Source organism: Pelophylax lessonae (assembly GCF_965119305.1).
Source record: "Pelophylax lessonae genome assembly, chromosome: 3".
Lineage (NCBI taxonomy): Eukaryota > Metazoa > Chordata > Amphibia > Anura > Ranidae > Pelophylax > Pelophylax lessonae.
The window spans coordinates 19,811,151-19,832,002 of record NC_138770.1 but is presented as its reverse complement, the minus strand read 5'-3'; the positions used below and the strand labels follow the sequence as shown (position 1 = coordinate 19,832,002).

At 49.7% G+C, this 20,852-nt stretch overlaps 2 protein-coding genes across 2 annotated transcripts in view; one reads left to right on the top strand and one right to left on the bottom strand.

Annotated features, from left to right (window-relative positions):
- The window catches only part of LOC309548816 (uncharacterized protein), a 530,695-nt gene that overhangs the window by 107,471 nt on the left and 402,372 nt on the right, over nt 1-20,852 (bottom strand). The gene's annotated exons all lie outside the window — the stretch shown is intronic.
- Nucleotides 650-9,215, top strand: LOC309550240 (uncharacterized protein; the record flags this gene model as incomplete). The annotated part of the gene is made up of 2 exons (XM_082250651.1): nt 650-683; nt 7,510-9,215. The coding sequence occupies 2 exons, from the start codon at nt 650-652 to the stop codon at nt 9,213-9,215; spliced, it is 1,740 nt and encodes a 579-aa protein (XP_082106777.1).

The window sequence follows — 20,852 nt, the reverse complement described above, 5'->3', positions numbered from 1 at the left end:
GACACTGGCAGGAAAGGGTTAACTTTATTGGTGATCAGTGGGTTAAATGTATCCCTAGGGGCGTGATTCTAACTGTGGGGGGGCGTGGCTTGTGATGTAACCACAGAAACATACGATCCTACATAGCAGGATCGTATTATCTCTGCAGTTAGATCAGGGAGAATGACAGACGGCTTTGTTTACATTAGCCGCCTGCCTTTCTCCCTCTGCAGCGGGAGATCGCGGGTGGCCGGCAGACATCTGAGCCGTCGGTCACTCACGCGGGGATGACAGTGAGCGAGCGGGGTGGGAGCGCGCCTCCGGCAGCACGCGCTCGCCCCCTAGAGGCTTGTAGGTGAGCGACGTAGCCCTACATCGTTTTGCCTGTAGGGGGCTGACCGCCGCATTAAATAGTCGTGCGGTGGTCGGCAAGCGGTTAATAAAACACAAACCTGACCGGAGAGGTGAGGAGGATTCTGGGAATGTCATTTAATTTTAGTCTTTGTGTTCATATTTAGAGTTTTCCTCCTGTGAAGTCTGGAGATCATATGACCATCACATTGCCTCCACCTCCCTCCCTGATAGAAAGAGAAATAACAAGATTCTAAAAGTCACCAGAGAGATCATTGAGTTGCTGACAGGAGAGGTGAGCGGTGCCGGGAAGGACATCATGATGGAGAATCAGCTGCCCCTCAAATTACCAGGTAAGAGGAGACTTTATTGTAAATGAGAGATCAGTACGGAGGGTCCCCCTAGATCCCCCATCATCTGATAAACACGTAGAAACAATGTATTCAGTCAGTGTGTGTGTTTCCTACAGATGGATCCAGTAATGGGAACCCACCAGAGAGAAGTCCCCGTCCTCTGTATTCCCGGGATTCCACACAGGAAGATCACACCATCCCTCACCATCATCAGGTAGATGAGGAACAATCACTGATAGTATCATTAGGATCTGTACATTATCTGCATTGTTACCATTGATGTAATTTTTATTATATATTCAGAGTGGAAACCTGAGAGATTCTAAAGTTGAGGTTAAAGAAGAGATAAAAGAGGAGGATGATGAGGATGGCGTGATGGAGGAGTCAGAGTTTCCAAAGGAACACAAAGATCTGTACCAGGACACCATGGTGGAGTCATCCAGCTCCAGTAACCCACCAGAGAGATGTCCCCGTCCTCTGTATTCCCGGGATTCCACACAGGAAGGTCACACCATCCCTCACCATCATCAGGTAGATGAGGAACAATTATTGGTAGTTCTGATTTATATACAAGCATGTTTGTTACAAGGAATGTTTTATTATATATTCAGAGTGGAAACCTCGGGGATGATAATATTGATGTTAAAGAAGAGTATAAAGAGGAGGATGAGGAGTATGGAGTGATGGAGGAGTTTACAGAAGGAAACAAGAATATGATGAAGCCACCTTCTACCAGGAACCCACCAGAGAGATGTCCCCATCCTCTGTATTCCCGGGATTCCACACAGGAAGGTCACACCATCCCTCACTGTTACAAGGTTGGTGGAAACAAAGATTAAAACAAAAGTAAGGCGCAGTTGCTACAAATCTCATGGTAAATGTCCATAAAGAAGTCCATATACTTGGTGGAGTGCACTAAATAGGCCAATATCTTAGGGCTGCCATCAATACAGGAACAGAAGCCATATTCCTGCAAGGCTGCCGGTATAAACAAGAGGGAGGGTGGCTCTAAGTGCAGAATTTAAAACTGATTTATTGTATAGTATATAATTGGCAACTCACATGTTTGGAGATAAGAACAGGCACTTCATAATAGTAAGGCTGTCCCAAGGGTCATCCGTGGACGTAAAGTCCGTTCACTGGCAGCGCCATGCAGGGTTCTCCTTGCTGGTCACTGTTATGAGGAAGCCGGCCATATGGTGGATATATACTTAGATCGAGGCTTGAGGCACTGGTGGCTCAGCAACGAAGGACAAAAGACATCACTGGAATGCGACGCATTTCTGAGCATTTGTGCTGCAAGTATTACGGCAGCCGCGCTCCTTCTTCAATGCTTGAAGGTGATGTCACAATAATAAAGCAGATTTCTCTTTCGCTCATTGAAGAACACAGCTCCAGAATCTTCTTAGTCATTGGGTTATGCTGCCCCATACAGGATAAGGACATGAGGCAGGAAAAAGCTTTACCAAGCCTATGGGGCAGTCCCAGGGGGCATACTCCCACACTCTGCTATAGGCATTCAGTTTCTTCTGCCTAGTCAGGACTAAGGACCTAGTTCCTTGCTGGGATTTCTGGCCCTAACATTTTTCCTGTTCCTGTGAGAATTACAATCAACTGTTGGACTGGGTGAGGGACTGGATATTCTAGATCCTTAAGGTCTCCCTAGTCTGCCCATTGAGCGTGCGCAGGCTTCAGCTCCACGCTAGATCGGCCGTGACATAGCCCCACTGGACGGGGGCTGGCCTGCGAGTTAATTGTCTCACGAGGATGCATAGACCTGATCATAGCCTTAGTCCCAGCATGCCTCTTGCCCCGCAGCACCCCCATTCTGATGGTGCGCTGGTCTGCCCGGAGCGGTGCCCACCCCGTTCCATGGTGTGGTAAGTAGTGTAGTGTTCCCCCCTCTCCCCTGGTGGTCTTTTGCGGTGGACGTGGGCCCCTCTCTAGGACAGGCTGACCCCCTGGTTCACGTCCCTTCCCCCCAACCCCTCTAAACAGTCACTGTGGGTCTTTCAGCTCCCCACACCACTCCCCTCCCCCCCTTACCCAGGTGCAGTTGTGCAGCTTTGCCACATGCTCCTATAGGGAGTTGGCTGTAGTTGCTGCTGACCGAGCTGCAGATGCTGACCAGGCTGCTGACCGGGTTTTAGTGGAAACTAAGTGAGGCAACCCCTGTGAGGACGGCTGAAGCCACTGCCTCCTGGGTGGTTGGATCCGCTGAGGCTCGTGTCCTGGCCTACTAGGCCATGCGGGTGAGTTGGGCGCCGCCATTGGGGGGCGACCTCAGCCCCCAACTCCCCCCTTGGGCATCTGCCGGACTAAGGATTCGTGATATTTGCAGCAGGGCCCACACAAAAATTTAGGCCACGGCTTGCGGCCTGCTGGGCCATATGGTCAGCTTGGCACCTGTCCTAAACCAGGTGATGCTTCATTTTTAGTGACAGTCATGCCGCCATTATTGTGTTAGCCAGGGTACCCTGCCTGCGTGTCCGTGTCACGGCGGGCGGCCCACCTTTAAGGGGGGCTATGTTCTATTATGTGCTCTATGGTGGACTCTTAAGGCAACCCCCCTTATCTTTTGCGAGGTCTCATAGGTGGTCCATTTATGGACCTTTGGCCTGCGTCCCCTTGTGGGATCGCATTTGGCAATCTCCCCTGACTGTTATGTTTCAGGGTGAGCTTAGTATGTAGCGACCCTACTGGGTCTGCGTCCATGTACCTTGAGTGCTCTGTTAGTGAGGATGATTCCTCTTCTACTGCAGTCATAGACCCCTTTGACAGTAGAGCCAAGACTTTAGTCCACTACATGTTTACTGTGGCCGGTTCGGGGCTAAATAGCATTGGTGTCCCAGACTTTAACAGGGTGGGCAATTTTTGGGCCAGGATCTGGAGGGGGGAACAGCTTCCCCCTGCCCTTGAGGAGCTGGCGGACCAGTTAGTCCAGGGGTTGCAGTTTGCCTGTAATGCCTCTCTGGATGCGGCTCCCTTAGTTTCTAGGCTGTCCGTGACAGCAGTGGTCCTACGGCTAGTGGTCCTTCGGATATGGTTGGATGATATTATTAAGGGTCTTACAGGGGGGAAGAGAACTCTTCTTTCACAGGCTGCCAGAAGCAAGGAGTCTCATCGCAGACATGGGCCCTTTTTTTTTCTCGGCTCATATGCAGCCTTTTCGTCTCCCATGATCTCAAGACAAAGGATCTTGGTCTCGCCTCAGATCCTCGGGTAGTCACAAAAGTGTTGGCCCCGGTGTTGACATTGTAGCGGCAGTGGGGGATTGCGGTACTGGGTACCTGGACACTCTTTTCTGCGAGCAGAGTCTCCGACTGCATAAAAGGACAACCCAGAAATTACTGTACGGACTCTGCAGGAGCTCAGTTGGAAATTGAGCTTCCAAAAATCTGCTCTGGTTCCGTCCACCAAGTTGGACTATCTGGGTCTGACTCTGGACTCGGCTTCAGCCAGGCTGTTTCTTCCAGGGGAAAAAACTCCGAAATCAGCTGGATGCGATTTGGCTCCTGTTGTCCAGCAGACAGTCATCTTTCAGGACTTGCATGCGGGTGCTGTGCCTGATGGTGTCTACATTCGAAACGGTTCTCTTTGCACAGTTCCACTTGAGAACTCTGCATAGAGAGTTTCTTGCCAAGTGGGACAAGAATCCACAGTCTCTAGAGAATCAGATCCTGTTGAGCCGGCATACAAGAGGGTCCCTGATATGGTGGCTTTGCTCTCCGGCACTTCAACAGGGCAAATTCTTCCTTCCCCTGTACTGGACGGTGGTCTCCACGGTTGGCAGCCTGTCTTGGTGGGGAGGCGTTTTGGGCACTAATGTGCTCAAGGGGTCTGGACTCTGGAGGAGTCAAGACTACCGATCAATATATTGAAACTTCGGGCGATAAGATTTGTCTGGCTCATTGGACAAATCGCCTTTAGGGGTGCCCGGTAGGTAGCTGGCATTCTAATGGTGGGGAACTTCCGCGGTGGACCTGTTGGGCTTTTATCTCAACAGGAAGGAACATAGAATTGAGTCAAGGTTTCGGGATCCTCTGGCTGACGCCACAGATTACTGGTGGGTTCTTGGGGCCAGTATCATATGATATATGCCTTTCCCCCGCTAATACTTCCGCCCAGTCTTTTGCGAAGAATCGAGGCAGAAGTCATCCTAGTGGCTCCAGACTGGCTTGTCTGTCTTGGTTCACTGATCTGGTAAGGCCGGTCGCCGAAGCCTCTTGGAGACTTCATTTCAGAGAAGATCTATTGGCCCATGGGCCAACCTTCCATCCTGCTTTACAGTCGATGGCTTTAATGGCTTGGCTGTTGAAAGCCAGGTGCTGAAGGATAGGGGGTTGTCTGAATTGGTGATTCCCACGCTGTTAAAGGCTGAAAAATCTACCTCTAGGAAGATTTACCATCGCACCTGGAAAATGTACATTGTGTGGTATGAGTCTCTTGGGGGTCATCCCTGTTCCCTTTCGGTGGCCCAGATTTTGGCATTCTTCAAATGAGGTGTTAAGTACCACCTGGCCCTGGGTACCATCCAGGGCCAGGTTTTTGGCCTTGGCGGTCTTCTTTTACCATTCTTTGGCTATGCATTCTTTGGTTTGCACCTTTGTTCAGGGGGTTCGCCACTTGGCTCCCCCAGTTCAGTCTCTGTTGCCTCCGTGGGATCTCAATTTGGTGCTGTCGGTTCTCCAGTAGCCGCCTTTCAAAAATATTTGCAAGCTTCCCCTGATTATATTGTCTCACAAGGTAGCCTACCTGGTGGCTATTATTTCTGCATGCAGGGTGTCGGAGCTGGTGGTGTTGTCTTGTTGTTCACCTTACCTGGTGGCTCACAGAGATAGTGGTGCTTCGCCCTTGTCAGTCTTCACTTCCTAAGGTTGTTTCTGGTTTCCATCTGAATGAAGACATTGTGTTGCCTTCCCTGTTTCCTAAGTCTAAACATCCTAGGTGGATTGCCTTGCACTCTCTGGATGTGGGTCGGGCGCTCATGGTGTACCTTGCGGTAACCGAGTCATTTAGGAAATCAGCCTTACTATTTGTCCTTATGCATAGACCTTGCAAGGGGCTGGTCGAGTCTGGCACGACCATTTCCAGATGGACAAGACAGACGGTGGTGCAGGCCCAGTCCATCAACAGTCGGGTTCCTCTGTTCCCTGTTAAGGCGCTTTCTACGTGGGCGCTTAGTGCCTTCTGGGCCTTCTGCCATGAGGTGTCAGTGATACAGGTTTGCAAGGCGGCCACTGGTCATCTGTGCTCACTTTTACAAAATTTTACAAAGTGGATGTACTGGCATCTGCTGATGCTTCTTTTGGCAGCAGGGTTTTGCAGGTCGCTGTTTGAGAGGACCTTGTCCTCTTTGAGGGTGTATTGTTTTCAGGTGAGCTCCAGGTACTCCTGTTTGAGCTCCATATCTGGTTGGCTAGGTTTAGCATTTTGGGAATTGATTTCTGTTGTGTTTTTTCCCACCCCTCATGTTTAACAATGCTAACGTCCCAATGGTTTAGAAGATTCTGGAGCTGTGCCCGTCAATGAACATCAGAGAAAAGGATTTTATAGTAAGACAAAAATTCTATTATTTTACAGAAGATGATATTTATTGATTATAATAATTTTCTTGATTTAGAATGGAGATCCAATCGATATAGAAATTGAGGTTAAAGCAGAAGAAGAAGAGACGTATGTGAGGGATGATCAGCAGTCTATGGAGGAGGATGGAATAACGGGGACATTTATAGAGGAGGACACTCCTACAGAGATCAGCACAGGTGGGTCATTAACACTAAATAAATACATGTAAGCCACCACTGATTACTGAACACCAATATTATGAGTCCTGATCCCTGCACTATATACTCTATGTTGTACATTACATACTCCTGACCCCTGCACTATATACTCTATGTTGTACATTACATACTCCTGACTTTTGCTCTCTCCCCTCTTCCCACTGCTATATATACACATAATATGGATTCTCTTTTGTTACACCCATTTCCTACCAGCTGGACATTTTATATCTGATGATTTGATTGGAGGACAGACTTTTACATGCTGATAATAATGTGATAACATCCTCCAACTTTGGAACCTTAAACAGAAAGTGATAATGAGGGAGGAGTCAGTAACCCAATGATGTTGGTCTTCAGGATCAGTCCAGTCTTCATCTTGGTTGTTCTCCCCCCATCCTCACTTTCTGACCTCTGGTGGGGCTCAGCCCCGCTGTTATTCATGACTAAATCATGGACTAAATAAGGAAGTGCGGGACTTCTTGTGTTGGGAAGATGGCAACGAGTGATAGAGGGGGAGGGGACACTAGTCCTACAATCCCCTCATCACTGTCACTCCTATAAAAGACAGTTCTCGTTGTTTCCTCACTCTCTGACTAAGATCCATGAATAAAGAAATGAACTGGTAGGAGATCAGAGGACCCATTTACTAGATACCTTGAGGGGGGAATTGTAAGATCCTCAGAGACAAAGCTGCCTGATGTGGGCGGAGTCCTGGTATAGGGGAACCAATCTGCTCATGTCTAGTAATAATCTTTGTATTTCTATTTTAGTACATGGATGGGAAATGAGGAAAACCTCAGAGGATTGTCTCACTTTGTCTCCAGACTGTAAAGTAGAAGATGAGGACATCACACAGTATAGTCCAGGAGAAAACCTGGCTACCTCAAATGTCGATCCGGCATCACACAGTGTAGATGGACCATCGTATTCCTCTTATCCTGAGGAACCTCAGACTGTGAGGGACAGTGCCGGACCATCATATTCCTCTTATCCTGAAGAACCTCAGACTGTGAGGGACCGTGCTGTCCTTCCAACAGATACAAGATTTCCGTGTACTGAGTGTGGGAAATGTTTCAGTGATAAATCAAATCTTCGTGTACATAAAAGGTGTCACACAGGTGAGAAGCTGTATTCCTGTCCTGAGTGCGGGAAAAAATTTTCAGTGAAGGCCAATCTTTACAGACATCAGAGATTGCACACTGCAGAGAATCCTCTTTCCTGTCCTGAGTGCGGGAAATGTTTTTCACAGAAGTCATATCTTTCCACGCATCAGAGATTGCACACCGGTGAGAAGCCGTATTCCTGTCCTGAGTGTGGGAAATGTTTTTCACAGAAGTCTGTTCTTTCCACACATCAGAGATCTCACACCGGTGAGAAGCCGTATTCCTGTCCTGAGTGCGGGAAATGTTTTTCAGCGAAGACCGATCTTAACAAACATTGGAGATCTCACACTGGTGAGAAGCCGTATTCCTGTCCTGAGTGCGGGAAATGTTTTTCAGAGAAGTCCACTCTTTTCAGGCATCAGAGATTGCACACTGGTGAGAAGCCGTATTCTTGTCCTGAGTGCAGGAAATGTTTTTCACGGAAGTCTGCTCTTTCCACACATCGGATATCTCACACTGGTGAGAAGCCGTATTCCTGTCCTGAGTGCGGGAAATGTTTTTCAGCGATGACCGATCTTAACAAACATTGGAGATCTCACACTGGTGAGAAGCCGTATTCCTGTCCTGAGTGCGAGAAATGTTTTTCACAGAAATCATATCTTTCCACGCATCAGAGATTGCACACTGGGGAGAAGCCGTATTCCTGTCCTGAGTGCGGGAAATGTTTTTCACGGAAGTCTGCTCTTTCCACACATCAGAGATCTCACACTGGTGAGAAGCCGTATTCCTGTCCTGAGTGCGGGAAATGTTTTTCAGCGAAGACCGATCTTAACAAACATTGGAGATCTCACACTGGTGAGAAGCCGTATTCCTGTCCTGAGTGCGGGAAATGTTTTTCAGAGAGGTCCACTCTTTTCAGGCATCAGAGATTGCACACTGGTGAGAAGCCGTATTCCTGTCCTGAGTGCGGGAAATGTTTTTCACGGAAGTCTGCTCTTTCCACACATCGGATATCTCACACTGGTGAGAAGCCGTATTCCTGTCCTGAGTGTGGGAAATGTTTTTTAGAGAAGTCCGCTCTTTCCACACATCAGAGATTGCACACTGGTGAGAAGCCGTATTCCTGTCCTGAGTGCGGGAAATGTTTTTCAGGGAAGTCCCATCTTTCCACACATCAGAGATGGCACACTGGGGAGAAGCCATATTGCTGTCCTGAGTGCGGGAAATGTTTTTCAGAGAGGTCCACTCTTTTCAAGCATCAGAGATTGCACACTGGTGAGAAGCCGTATTCCTGTCCTGAGTGTGGGAAATGTTTTTCACGAAAGTCCGCTCTTTCCAGACATCAGAGATCTCACACTGGTGAGAAGCCGTATTCCTGTCCTGAGTGCGGAAAATGTTTTTTAGAGAAGTCCGCTCTTTCCAAACATCAGAGATTCCACACTGGTGAGAAGCCGTATTCCTGTCCTAAATGTGGTAAATGTTTTTCACTGAAGTCCCATCTTTCCTCACATCAGAGATCGCACACTGGTGAGAAGCCGTATTCTTGTCCTGAGTGCGGGAAATGTTTTTCACAGAAGTCCAATCTTTCCAGACATCAGAGATCTCACACGGGGGAGAAGCCACATTCCTGTCCTGAGTGAATTGTGGGAATTGTTCCTCACTGAAGTTTTTTTTTTCCCGTACATCAGGGTCCCACACAACCCTGGATGTCTATTAGTGCCTTGAGTGCGGGAAATGTCTTCTATATGAATGTTGGTGGACATGTGGGGAAGAAGCACACCCTGATATACACCTCAGATATACTCCATGGCTGATCTTCATCATGTAAGAAACATTTCATAAGGAGATCAGAGATCACCAAAGACATGGATGAAGTGTTGTCCCGTGTTGGCCATTGATAGCAGGAGAAAAATAAAAATGGAGTCCTTACCTTTCATTGGCTGAGTACATTTTGTGTGGGAAGATTTCACAAACATTTAGAGGTCTGTTTTTTTTTTTTAAAAAGTGTGATTTCCTATAATCGTCAGCTCCACCTAGTGGCCATAATGTGTTATTTCGCTTTTTTTAAATTGAGGTATTTTGGGACAAATACTGGATTATGGCCACTAGATGGAGCTAAGGATTCTCTTCATAGGCCGCTATGGACTGAATGTACAATCGGATCAATGTACTCATGTTGTCACTGGGGGTGTTGAAAATGATCGGCGCATCACCATGCAGCCTTTTCCGATTCGGTTACGATGCAGAACCCAGAATAATCACGGTTGTGCGTGACGTCAACCTGGCTCCACCCCCCCCTCCCCCCACAGAAGTGTCATTGCTGGATTAACATGCACCGTTGGCCTGGCTGCGTCCGGCGGTGTTCCCCTCTCATTGGATGGTGTTGCCTCAGAAGGCGGGCGATCCAGAACATCAACGTGCCGCCCCCCCCCCCCCCACGCTCTCCGCCCTTCCTCGGGATTTGTATCTCTGTCACCTCCCCCATGGGTGGGTGTAGTGCCGCTCGGCGCTAACATCATCATCACATCCCTGGGATGAGACACAGAGTCTGCTTTAGGAAATGAGGGGGAGGGGTAAGAGACCAGCCTGCCATGTTTAATGTAAGTGAGGGGTGAGTGCATAGAAGTGGCTCATCCCCTTCCTCTGCTGTACCTCCAGTCTGTGTGCTGTGTGTGCCTATCACATTGGGGCCTAAGTTGCTGCCAAAAGACTCCCCAATGATTTGTTAAAGTGATACTAAAGGGTATTATTATTATTTTCTGTAAAATAAAGAAAGATATCATACTTACCTGCTGGCCGTCTCCTGTACCATGTCTGCAGTCTCTGACCGTTAGAGATGTCCCGAACTGTTCGCTGGTGGACAGTTCCCGGCGAACATCGCTTGTTTGCGTCCGCCTCTGCGGGCGAACATATGCGATGTTCGGTCCGCCCCTATACTTCATCATTGAGGCAAACTTTGACCCTGTACCTCACAGTCAGCAGACACATTCCAGCCAATCAGCATACCCTCCCTCCCACCTCCTATAAAAAAGCAAGGGCAGCATCCATCTTAGATAATTCTGAAGCAGTGTGTTAGTGAGAGCAGGGAGAGTGCTGCTGCTGTTAATAGCTAGGGACAGTTGTTAGTCAGTGTTCTCGATCCACTCCAGCTGTAAGGACAGCATCCTGACAGCACCCCAAAAAGCCCTTTTTAGGGCTGGTATTTGAGTAATTTTTTAATATATTTATATATATATCTATTGTGCAGTTGCCTGCCCGCTGTGTGTGAGAGGCCACAGACCCACCACAGACTGTACTGTGTGCACACCACACTCATTTTGGGTGGCACAGGCACAGTACCTTACAGTTTAAAAAATATTTTTTTTTTCCTCTGTCATAATTGCAGTGAGTGTCAGGTCCACAGAGTGTACTGTGCCCACTGCAGTGCCCACCACTCATATATACGGTGGCACAGCAGCTTGCAAATTAAAAATATATATTTTTTATAATTGCAGTTGCCTGGCCTGCCAGTGACTGTCAGGTCCACAGAGTGTACTGTGCCCACTGCAGTGCCCACCACTGATATATACGGTGGCACAGCAGCTTGCAAATTAAATATATATATATTTTTTTATAATTGCAGTTGCCTGGCCTGCCAGTTCCACAGAGTGTACTGTGCCCACTGCAGTGCCCACCACTCATATATACGGTGGCACAGCAGCTTGCAAATTAAAAATATATATATTTTTTTATAATTGCAGTTGCCTGGCCTGCCAGTGACTGTCAGGTCCACAGAGTGTACTGTGCCCACCACTCATATATACGGTGGCACAGCAGCTTGCAAATTAAAAATATATATATTTTTTTATAATTGCAGTTGCCTGGCCTGACAGTGACTGTCAGGTCCACAGAGTGTACTGTGCCTACTGCAGTGCCCACCACTGATATATATACGGTGGCACAGCAGCTTGCACGCATAGTACCACAAATCTAACAAAAAATTACAGGCAGAGGCAGGACACCCTGCAGAGGCTGTCGTGGTCGTGGTGCTGTGATTTCCTTTGGCCCTAGAATAATGCCCAGTGTTCAGAAGCCACGTACCCTGAACTCAAAAAATTCTGAGGACATAGTTGACTGGCTTACACAGGACACCCAATCTTCTACAGCTTCCGCTCGGAACCTTAATGCACCATCCTCCTCCAGCTCAGCTTCGGGCACCTCTCAATTTACCGCTCGCCCGCCCGCCAGCACCACCACCAACACTAGCACCACAGCCGCTTCACTTGATCTGTCAGAGGAGTTATTTACACATGAGTTGGAAGAAATAAGTGATGTGCAACCATTAGTGCCAGAGGATGTAGATAACGGGGATATGTCTCAGTCAGGCAGCATTATACACATGGACGTACATTGTGATGATGATGATGATGTTGTACCTGCTGCTGCTGCCTTTGCTGAGTTGTCAAGTAAAGCGGCTGATGATGACGATGTGTCCGTGGATGTCACCTGGGTGCCTACGCGAAGAGCAGAAGAAGAGGGGGAAAGTTCAGATGGGGAGACAGAGAGGAGGAGGAGATGAGTTGGAAGCAGGGGGAGGTCATCGCAAGGAGCTAGTGGCACAGTCAGACAGCATGTATCGGCACCCGGGGTCAGCCAGACAGCACGCCAATCAACGCAAGCTGTTGCCACCACCAGAATGCCGTCATTGCAAAGCTCAGCAGTGTGGCATTTTTTTTATGTGTCTGCCTCTGAAAGCAGCGATGCCATTTGCAACCTGTGCCAAAAGAAACTGAGTCGTGGGAAGTCCAACACCCACCTAGGTACAACTGCTTTGCGAAGGCACATGATCTCCCATCACAAACGCCTATGGGATCAACACATGAGTAAAAGCAGCACACAAACTCAAAGCCACCATCCTCCTCCTGGTCCAGCATCTTCAGCCACGTCAACCACTGCTGTCCTCCTTGCCCTCTATCAACAACCCGCCAGTGCCGCCACTCCGCCTCTCACCTTCAGCAGTTCCTGCTCATCTGCCCACAGTCAGGTGTCTGTCAAGGAAATGTTTGAGCGTAAGAAGCCAATCTCACAGAGTCACCCCCTTGCCCGGCGTCTGACAGCTGGCTTGTCGGAACTCTTAGCCCATCAGCTTTTACCATACAAGCTGGTGGAGTCTGAGGCCTTCAAAAAATGTGTCGCTATTGGGACACCGCAGTGGAAGGTACCCGGCCGAAATTTTTTTTCACAAAAGGCAATCCCCAACCTGTACTTTATTGTGGAAAAAGAAGTAATGTCATGTCTGGCACACAGTGTTGGGGCAAGGGTCCATCTGACCACTGATAGCTGGTCTGCAAAGCACAGTCAGGGCAGGTATATTACTTACACTGCGCATTGGGTAAACCTGCTGGCGGCTGCCAAGCATGGAATGCGTGGCTCTGCAGAGGAGTTGGTGACACTGTCATGACTTGCAGGCAGGCCTGCTGCCACCTCCTCTACTCCTACTCCATCCTCTTTGCTAACCTCCTCAGCTGAGTCCTCTTCTGCTGTTGTGTCTTGCTCCACACCAACTGCACCCCCCAGCTCCCCAGGGGCTATTCCACATGCCGGATACGACAGTGTCACGCTGTCTTGGGGTTGACTTGCCTGAAAGCAGAGAGTCACACCGGACCAGCACTACTGTCCGCCCTGAACGCACAGGTGGATCAGTGGCTGACCCCGCACCAACTGGAGATCGGCAAATTGGTGTGTGATAACGGAAGCAATTTGTTGGCGGCATTGAATTTGGGCAAGTTGACACATGTGCCGTGCATGGCACATGTGTTGAATCTGATTGTACAACGCTTTGTGCAGAAGTACCCAGGCTTACAGGACGTCCTCAAGCAGGCCAGGAAGGTGTGTGGCCATTTCAGGCGTTCCTACACGGCCATGGCACACTTTTCAGATATTCAGCGGCGAAACAACATGCCAGTGAGGCGCTTGATTTGCGACAGCACGACACGTTGGAATTCAACACTCCTGATGTTCGACCGCCTGCTCCAACAAGAAAAAGCGGTCAACGAGTATTTGTATGACCGGGGTGCTAGGACAGCCTCTGCGGAGCTGGGTATTTTTTTGCCACGTTACTGGACGCTCATGCACAATGCCTGTAGGCTCATGCGTCCTTTTGAGGAGGTGACAAACCTAGTCAGTCGCACCGAAGGCACCATCAGCGACATCATCCCATATGGTTTCTTCCTGGAGCGTGCCCTGCGAAGAGTGCTGGATCAGGCCGTAGATGAGTGTGAAGAGGAAGTTGTGGTCACCATCACCACCAGAAACAGCCTTATCATCGCTTGCTGGACCTGCGGCAACGCTGGAAGAGGAGTCTGAGATCCCCATTGAGATATTTAAAAATTGCTATCATGTCCCCCCTCAGGCGTCTCTGCTCCAGGGAGAATAAATCAAGCGTTTGCAGACGCTCTTCATAATTAAGGTCCTCCAATCCCCTAATTAGTTTAATTGCCCTTCTCTGGACTCTCTCCAGCTCCAACACATCCCTCCTGAGGACTGGCGACCAGAACTTATCTCTGGAATACATCCCTTTCTTTATGCATGCTAATATTCTGCTGGGTGATCTTGGGTGATCATTAAAGCCTACTAGGTCAACAATGGGCCCACACTGCAGAATCATTGTTTTCTGGGTCACTTAATTGTCAATGAACTACCTCAGCACGCCCATAGGCTTTGAAAAACCGCTATCGCCTGCAATCTCCCAAACGTGCGCATGAGCACAGTCACATCACTACAGCAAGATTGACGCATAGAGGAATAAAATGTATGTCATGAGTGTGTCAACTATTGACAACTCTTTGCGCTTGTCTAAAATCTATTCGATACACGTCCCCTGATAGGGGACGTAACCGGGATAAAACTGATAAGAATAGTACCACTTAACACACCACTCATATAGGATGGCACAGTACATTGCACGGCGCACGCGCAGTGCCCAAAATTGGTAGTAAGAGGACAGACCAACCATCTTTTTCCATCTCCCGGTTACTAAAATCTATTCCATACACCGGCCCCTGATAGGGGACGTAACGTAACAGGGATTAAACTGATAAGAACAGATTTTTTTAATTTAAAAAAAAGAGGACAGCCTCTGTGGAGCTGGGTATTTTTTGGCCGCGTTACTGAATGCTCATGCACAATGGCTGTAGGCTCATGCGTCCTTTTGCGGAGGTGACAAACCTGGTCAGTCGAACCCAAGGCAACATCATCGACCTCATCCCATATGCGTTTTTTCTGGAGCGTGCCCTGCGAAGAGTACTGGATCAGGCCGTAGATGAGCATGAAGAGCAAGAGTTGTGGTCCCCATTACCACCAGAAGCAGCCTTGTCGTTGTCGATTGCTGGACCTGTGGCAACGCAGAGAGAGGAGTCTGAAGAAGAGAAGTCAGAGGAGGAAGGTGGCTTTGAGGAGGTGGAAGACCAACCACAGCAGGCGTCCCAGGGGGCTTGTTGTCACCTTTCGGGGACCCTTGGTGTTGTACGTGGCTGGGTGGAGGAAGAGACCTTCAATGACGTCAGCGAGGACAAGGAACGGGACATGGCTAGCTTGGTATCCAACCTTGTGCAAATGGGGAGTTTGCGGTTGTGCAAATGGACTGACTGACTGACTATTAAATGGGTGTCAGGTCACCTGTGGCCAGGTGACAACTGCACCCTGTTGGAGGCAGGGGCGCAGCGCAAGGTAGTGAACCCGATAGCAGACTGCTGCGGATGGACCGGAACGTGAGCCCAAGATTCCCCAGGGCGCAGAGTCTAAGACCCAGCAGGTGTTCACCAGAGCCTCTAGTGGTGAGGATGGACTTGGCTGCAGCTGGGTCCAGGTCGCGGCCCCTGGGGTCCCCCAGGTCACTCTCTGTAGGGAGAGAAGGGAAGCAGCCACTCGGGACACACGGAATGGTGATGGGTAAGCCAAGGTCGGGGTAACAGGCAGACAAGGGTAACCACGGGACAGGCCAAAGGTCAGGGTAACAGCCATACAGGAATAGTCAGAGACAAGCCAAAGTCGGTACACAGAACAGTAGATCAAGCACACAGGAAACTAGCAACAGGGAACAGCAAAGCTGACCTGCAGTGCACTGGTTAAAATAGACTTCCTGGAATGGCCTGGGGTGGAGCCAAACAGGGAAGAGAGATGATAAAAGCAGCCAGAAGGAAGAGTCTGGCCCTTAATGCAGACATGAGGATGATGAACAGGTAAACTACCTGACATTATTGCATGTTCATGACAATGGGGAGTTTTGTCTGTCAGAGTTTGGTCTGTCACTGTGAAGCGGGAGTAACCCTTACACTACCTGATTGATACAACATCATACCTGATCGTATACACACACTGGATGTTTTAAAGCACGTTATTCCAAACAATTTAGGAATGTTAGGTGATTTATGCCCTTTATGGATTAAAACCCGACTCTGCGTCAACTACGTAATTTTCCATGGGAGTTTTGCCATGAATCCCCCTCCAGCATGCCACAGTCCAGGTTTTAGTCCCCTTGAAACAACTTTTCCATCACTATTGTGGCCAGAAAGAGTCCGTGTGAGTTTTAAAATTCGCCTGCCTATAGAAGTCTATGGCGGTTCGCCCGTTCGCGAACATTTGTGGAGGTTCGCGTTCGCGAACGGCACATTTTAGGTTCGCGACATCACTACTGCTCTGTTTGATACTGGTTCTCAGCTGACGATCATATACAGGCCCTTCTATCAGCAACACTTAAACCACCTCCCTTTGCAACCTGTGGACACTTTGCCTGTTTATGGTGTGGGAGAAAATCCTGTTTTTATGGATGGTTGCCTAGAAGTTGAGCTTCGCATTCCTGGCGTGATAGCTGAGGAGGATCCCCCACTTAAAGTTATTGCTTATCTGAGCCCTCCCCCTTGGGGTAATGAGTATGCTCCTATGATTGTGGGTTCCAATGTTGAAGCTGTTGAGGCTGCTTTCATACGGTTTCTTCAGCCCCAACGGGGAACTCCCCTACCTTCACTGCCTGTTGCTCCAGATCTTCAAAATATCTGCCAAACTTTTGCTCCTGACCTTCCTGGAGGGTGTGTGGGAAATCCATGGCGTCCCATAGAGCTTCCAGCAGGGGGAGTAAGAGTGTTGCGGGTTTATGTGGAAATTTCACCAAGTGCAAATGGTAGTTTCTTTTTGCTAGAGACTGATACAAAAGAGGCTGCAAAGAATGACTGGGAGATAGTACCAGAAAGGAAAGACTATTGTGTAAAATGTCCAAGAATGGATGTTGTGACTGTCTGGAACATTACCACACACCCAGTTATAATACCAGCCTGGAAAGAGGTAGCCTATTGTTACCCAGTGGAAACCATTAGCTCCTACACTGCCAAAGTCAAGGAAAGAGAAACCAAATTAGACGTTTACTTGAATGATGCTGATAGTCCTGCAGAGCACCAACAAGCACTAGGAGAGCAGCTAATGGAATACAATGATGTTTTCTCTACTGATGACATGGATGTTTGGTGTGCAAAAAGTATTCAGCACAGTATTCGCCTAACAGATAGCACTCCATTTAGAGAAAGATCCAGGCGCATACCTCTTAAAGATCTGGATGATGTTCGAGAGTGCTTGCACAAAATGAAAGATGAAAACATCATTGCTGAGTCTAAAAGCCCGTATGCATCCCCAATAGTGGTATTCAGAAAGAAAAACGGTGGAGTGCAAATATGTGTTGACTACAGGACTCTGAATCGGCGAACAGTCCCAGATCAATACACGCTACCTCGCATTGAGGAAGCTCTTTTTTTTCTAAATTCGTTTATTGAAACAAAAATAAGGCATATAACAAACCACCAGATAAACACAGTAAGCAGTAATAGTGTAACAGTAAGATGTACAGCTCCCAGGTGACATAGACATCATGGAATAACAGGATAAGAGCATAATGAATCTTGGGGGCGGACATCCCCCGACAGTCAAACCTAAGCATTCCAACCCCCTAGAACCCTGCAAAGCGGGAAATATGGCACCCAGAGCGTAGGCAGGAGCCCTAGGGCCACCGCGGGGCAGACCCCCGCCACCACCGGCATCCAACATATGGCCGGCATCAGGCGCGCGGAGGGCCGCCCCACGATAGACTCCCAAGAACCCCGAAGGGCAGGGGGGATTGACATCAATACGTTTGCCTGGGAGCAAGATGAGGATCCCAACGAACAACCATAGTAACATGCCTGTAAGAGTAAACCGGACAGGAAAAAAAAAAAAAAAGAAGGATAAAGGAGGGATAACAAGAGGAGGGAGAATAGGAGGAAAAAAGAGGAGTAAGGGAGAAGAGCAGGGGGGGGGGGATGGTAGGACAGCGCGGTACAACATCACCCACAATCACAGAGCATTATATCAGCAGATCACGGTATTCTGCTGAAAAAGTAAATTTGTGCCAATAGAACCAGCGTTTCGTGAATTTCTCTCTGGTTCCCCTCTCCGTCGCCAACAGATCTTTCATTTCGTTAATGCATTTGACTTTATTAAGCCACATGGCCACAGTCGGGGGCTGGGTCTGCTTCCAAAGGGGGGGATGCAACTCTTTGCTGCCGTGAACAATAACGGCAAGATGGATTTCCGATAGGACGCTCTCGGGAACTCGTGATGGTGGAGCAGGAAAAGCGCAGGGTCCAGCGTCAAGGAGTGGTCCGTGAATTTTTGGGCAATAAGGCGTACCGATGCCCAGAATGGTTGCACCCGTTCACACGACCAGAAAATATGGAGGTATGTCCCCCGCTCCCTGCCGCACCTCCAGCAAGTGTCAACACTGGTCGGGAACATCCGACTCAACCGCACCGGGGTATAGTGCCATCTAGTCAGACATTTGTACCCCACCTCCTGGTAGCGAGAGCAGATGGAAGTTTTGTACGCGAAAAACAGTAGGCGTTCCACCTGCTGGTCGGTGAAGGACAGACCCAGATCTCGCTCCCAGCGAGCCACATAGGGAGGTCGGTACGGTGCCTCAGGAGTGACCAGAGTCTTGTACATGAGGGAGATAGTGTGTCGTAAAGGAGACGGAACGGAGCAAAGTTCCTCAAAGTAGGTGAGACTTCTGGCAAACAGGGGCGCTGCCGGTAGGGATTGCAGAAAGTGCGAGAGTTGGACCTGTTGCCAGAAACTCAGCTCGGAGAAGGCGGCGTCCGAATGAAGGCGAGACCTGGTGATCCAGGACCCGTCCCGAACAAAGTGGCGGGCCTGACCAATTCCCGCATCCCTCAGAGATCGAAATCCCGGCTGGTCCAATTCCCGGTGGAAAATCGGGGTTGTCAACCACCGGAAGAAGGGGGGACGGCAGGGTAGCTAAGGAGCCCCCGTGGCACAGACGCCTTCCCACCCGCAAGGTGGGGCCAATAGTCGGGTGGTCGGACAATTCCCTCTGGACCGCTGAAGAAGTCCACAGAGAGGTCTCAGGTGGGATCCCCCCTGAGCTCCGCTCCAAACGTACCCACTGCTTCAGTGGGCCATGGCGGTACCAGTCCAAGATACGGGACAAGTGACAAGCCTCATAATATGCTACGGCGTCCGGTAGAGCCATGCCTTTGGTCAGTTTAGGCATGCGCAGAACACGCAACGCCAGCCTCGGGAGCCCCTGCGCCACAGAAACTCCCGGAACACCCGATTAACCTTCCGAAGGAAGGAAGCCGGGACGGTCACCGGGACGGCCTGGAACAAGTATAAAAGGCGGGGCATTACATTCATTTTTATGATATTGCAACGCCCGAACCACGAGAAACGGCCCCCTTGCCAGTCATCGAGATCTTTTTTGATTCGTGTCAATAATGGTGGGAAATTGCAATCAAAGGCTCCGTCAGGTGAGTGCGGTAGAGCAATCCCCAAATAGCGAATATGGGACGACCCCCACTTAAAGGGGAAGTCCGCCCGGAGGAGAGCAGAGAGAGCGGGTGGGATAGCCACCGCCAGGGCCTTGGACTTAGCTTGATTTATTTTATAGAAAGAAAGGGATTCATAAACACGGAACTCTTTCAGCAAATTGGGCAAAGAGGTCAGAGGTTTCGTAAGAAAGAAGAGCAGGTCATCTGCGTACGCCGCCACCTTGGGGGAGAGCGTCTGGGAGACCGATATTCCAGCAACATCAGTATTGGCCCTCATCGTGCGCAGGAAAGGCTTGAGGGTCAAGACGAAGATCAGCGGGGAGAGCGGGCAGCCCTGACGGGTCCCATTGGAGATCACCATGGGGTCAGATAGGTGACCATTGACCCTCACTCTCGCCGAGGGGGCTGAGTAGATAGCCTGAACCCAAGACATGAGCCTCTCCCCCGCTCCAATGTGCGCCATCGTCGCCAAGAGGAATTCCCAATTCACCCGATCGAATGCCTTCTCCGCATCAGTGGATAGAAGCAAGGACGGGATTCGGCGGGTATTGGCAAGGTGCACCAGGTCAAGCGCCTTGGTGGTGTTGTCTCGTGCCTCCCGGGAAGTGACAAAGCCCACCTGGTCGTCATGGATCAATTGCGGAAGCAGCGGGGCCAATCTAGAGGCCAGGATCTTAGTAAAGAGCTTCAGGTCAACATTTAGAAGCAAGATAGGCCTGTAGCTGGCACAGACCATAGGATCCTTACCTTCCTTCGCAATAACCGCTATGTGTGCCCGAAGCGAATCCGCCGGGAACACTGCACCCTCACCCGTAGCGTTATATGCAGCAAGGAAATGGGGAGAAAGGATGTCATTAAAGCATTTGTAGTAGCGTATGGAGTACCCATCCGGGCCCGGGGCCTTCCCTGGTTGCGCCGCCTTCAGAGCCAGCAACAGCTCACCAGGGCGCAAGGGTTCATCCAATTTCTCAACTTCCTCCTCCGGGAGGGAGGGGAGGCCCGAAGCAAGAAGATAGGAGCGGATCGCGTCGACCCGCCCAGCCCCAGAAGGGGATGAAGAGTCCGGGGACAAGTTGTAAAGAGACGAATAGTATTGACGGAAGGCTTCAGCGATGTCCGCAGTGGAATGCACCCTACGACCCCCGGAAGTCGAGAGCTCAGGCACGAAGGTGCGGACCCTCTGTGCACGGAGTGCATGAGCCAGCAATTTTCCACACTTGTCCCCATGCTCATAAAAGGCCCGTCTGCACTTGGCCAATGCCGCCTTCGCCCGGAAAAGGACCAAGGACCGCAACTGTTCTCGCAAGACCGCCAGCTCTTGCAGGGCAGCCTGGGCCAGAGAGCGTTTGTGGACCAATTCCAGTTTGCTGATTTTAGAGAGGAGATCACTCAACTGCTGAGTACGTTCTTTCTTGCAGCGCGACCCTA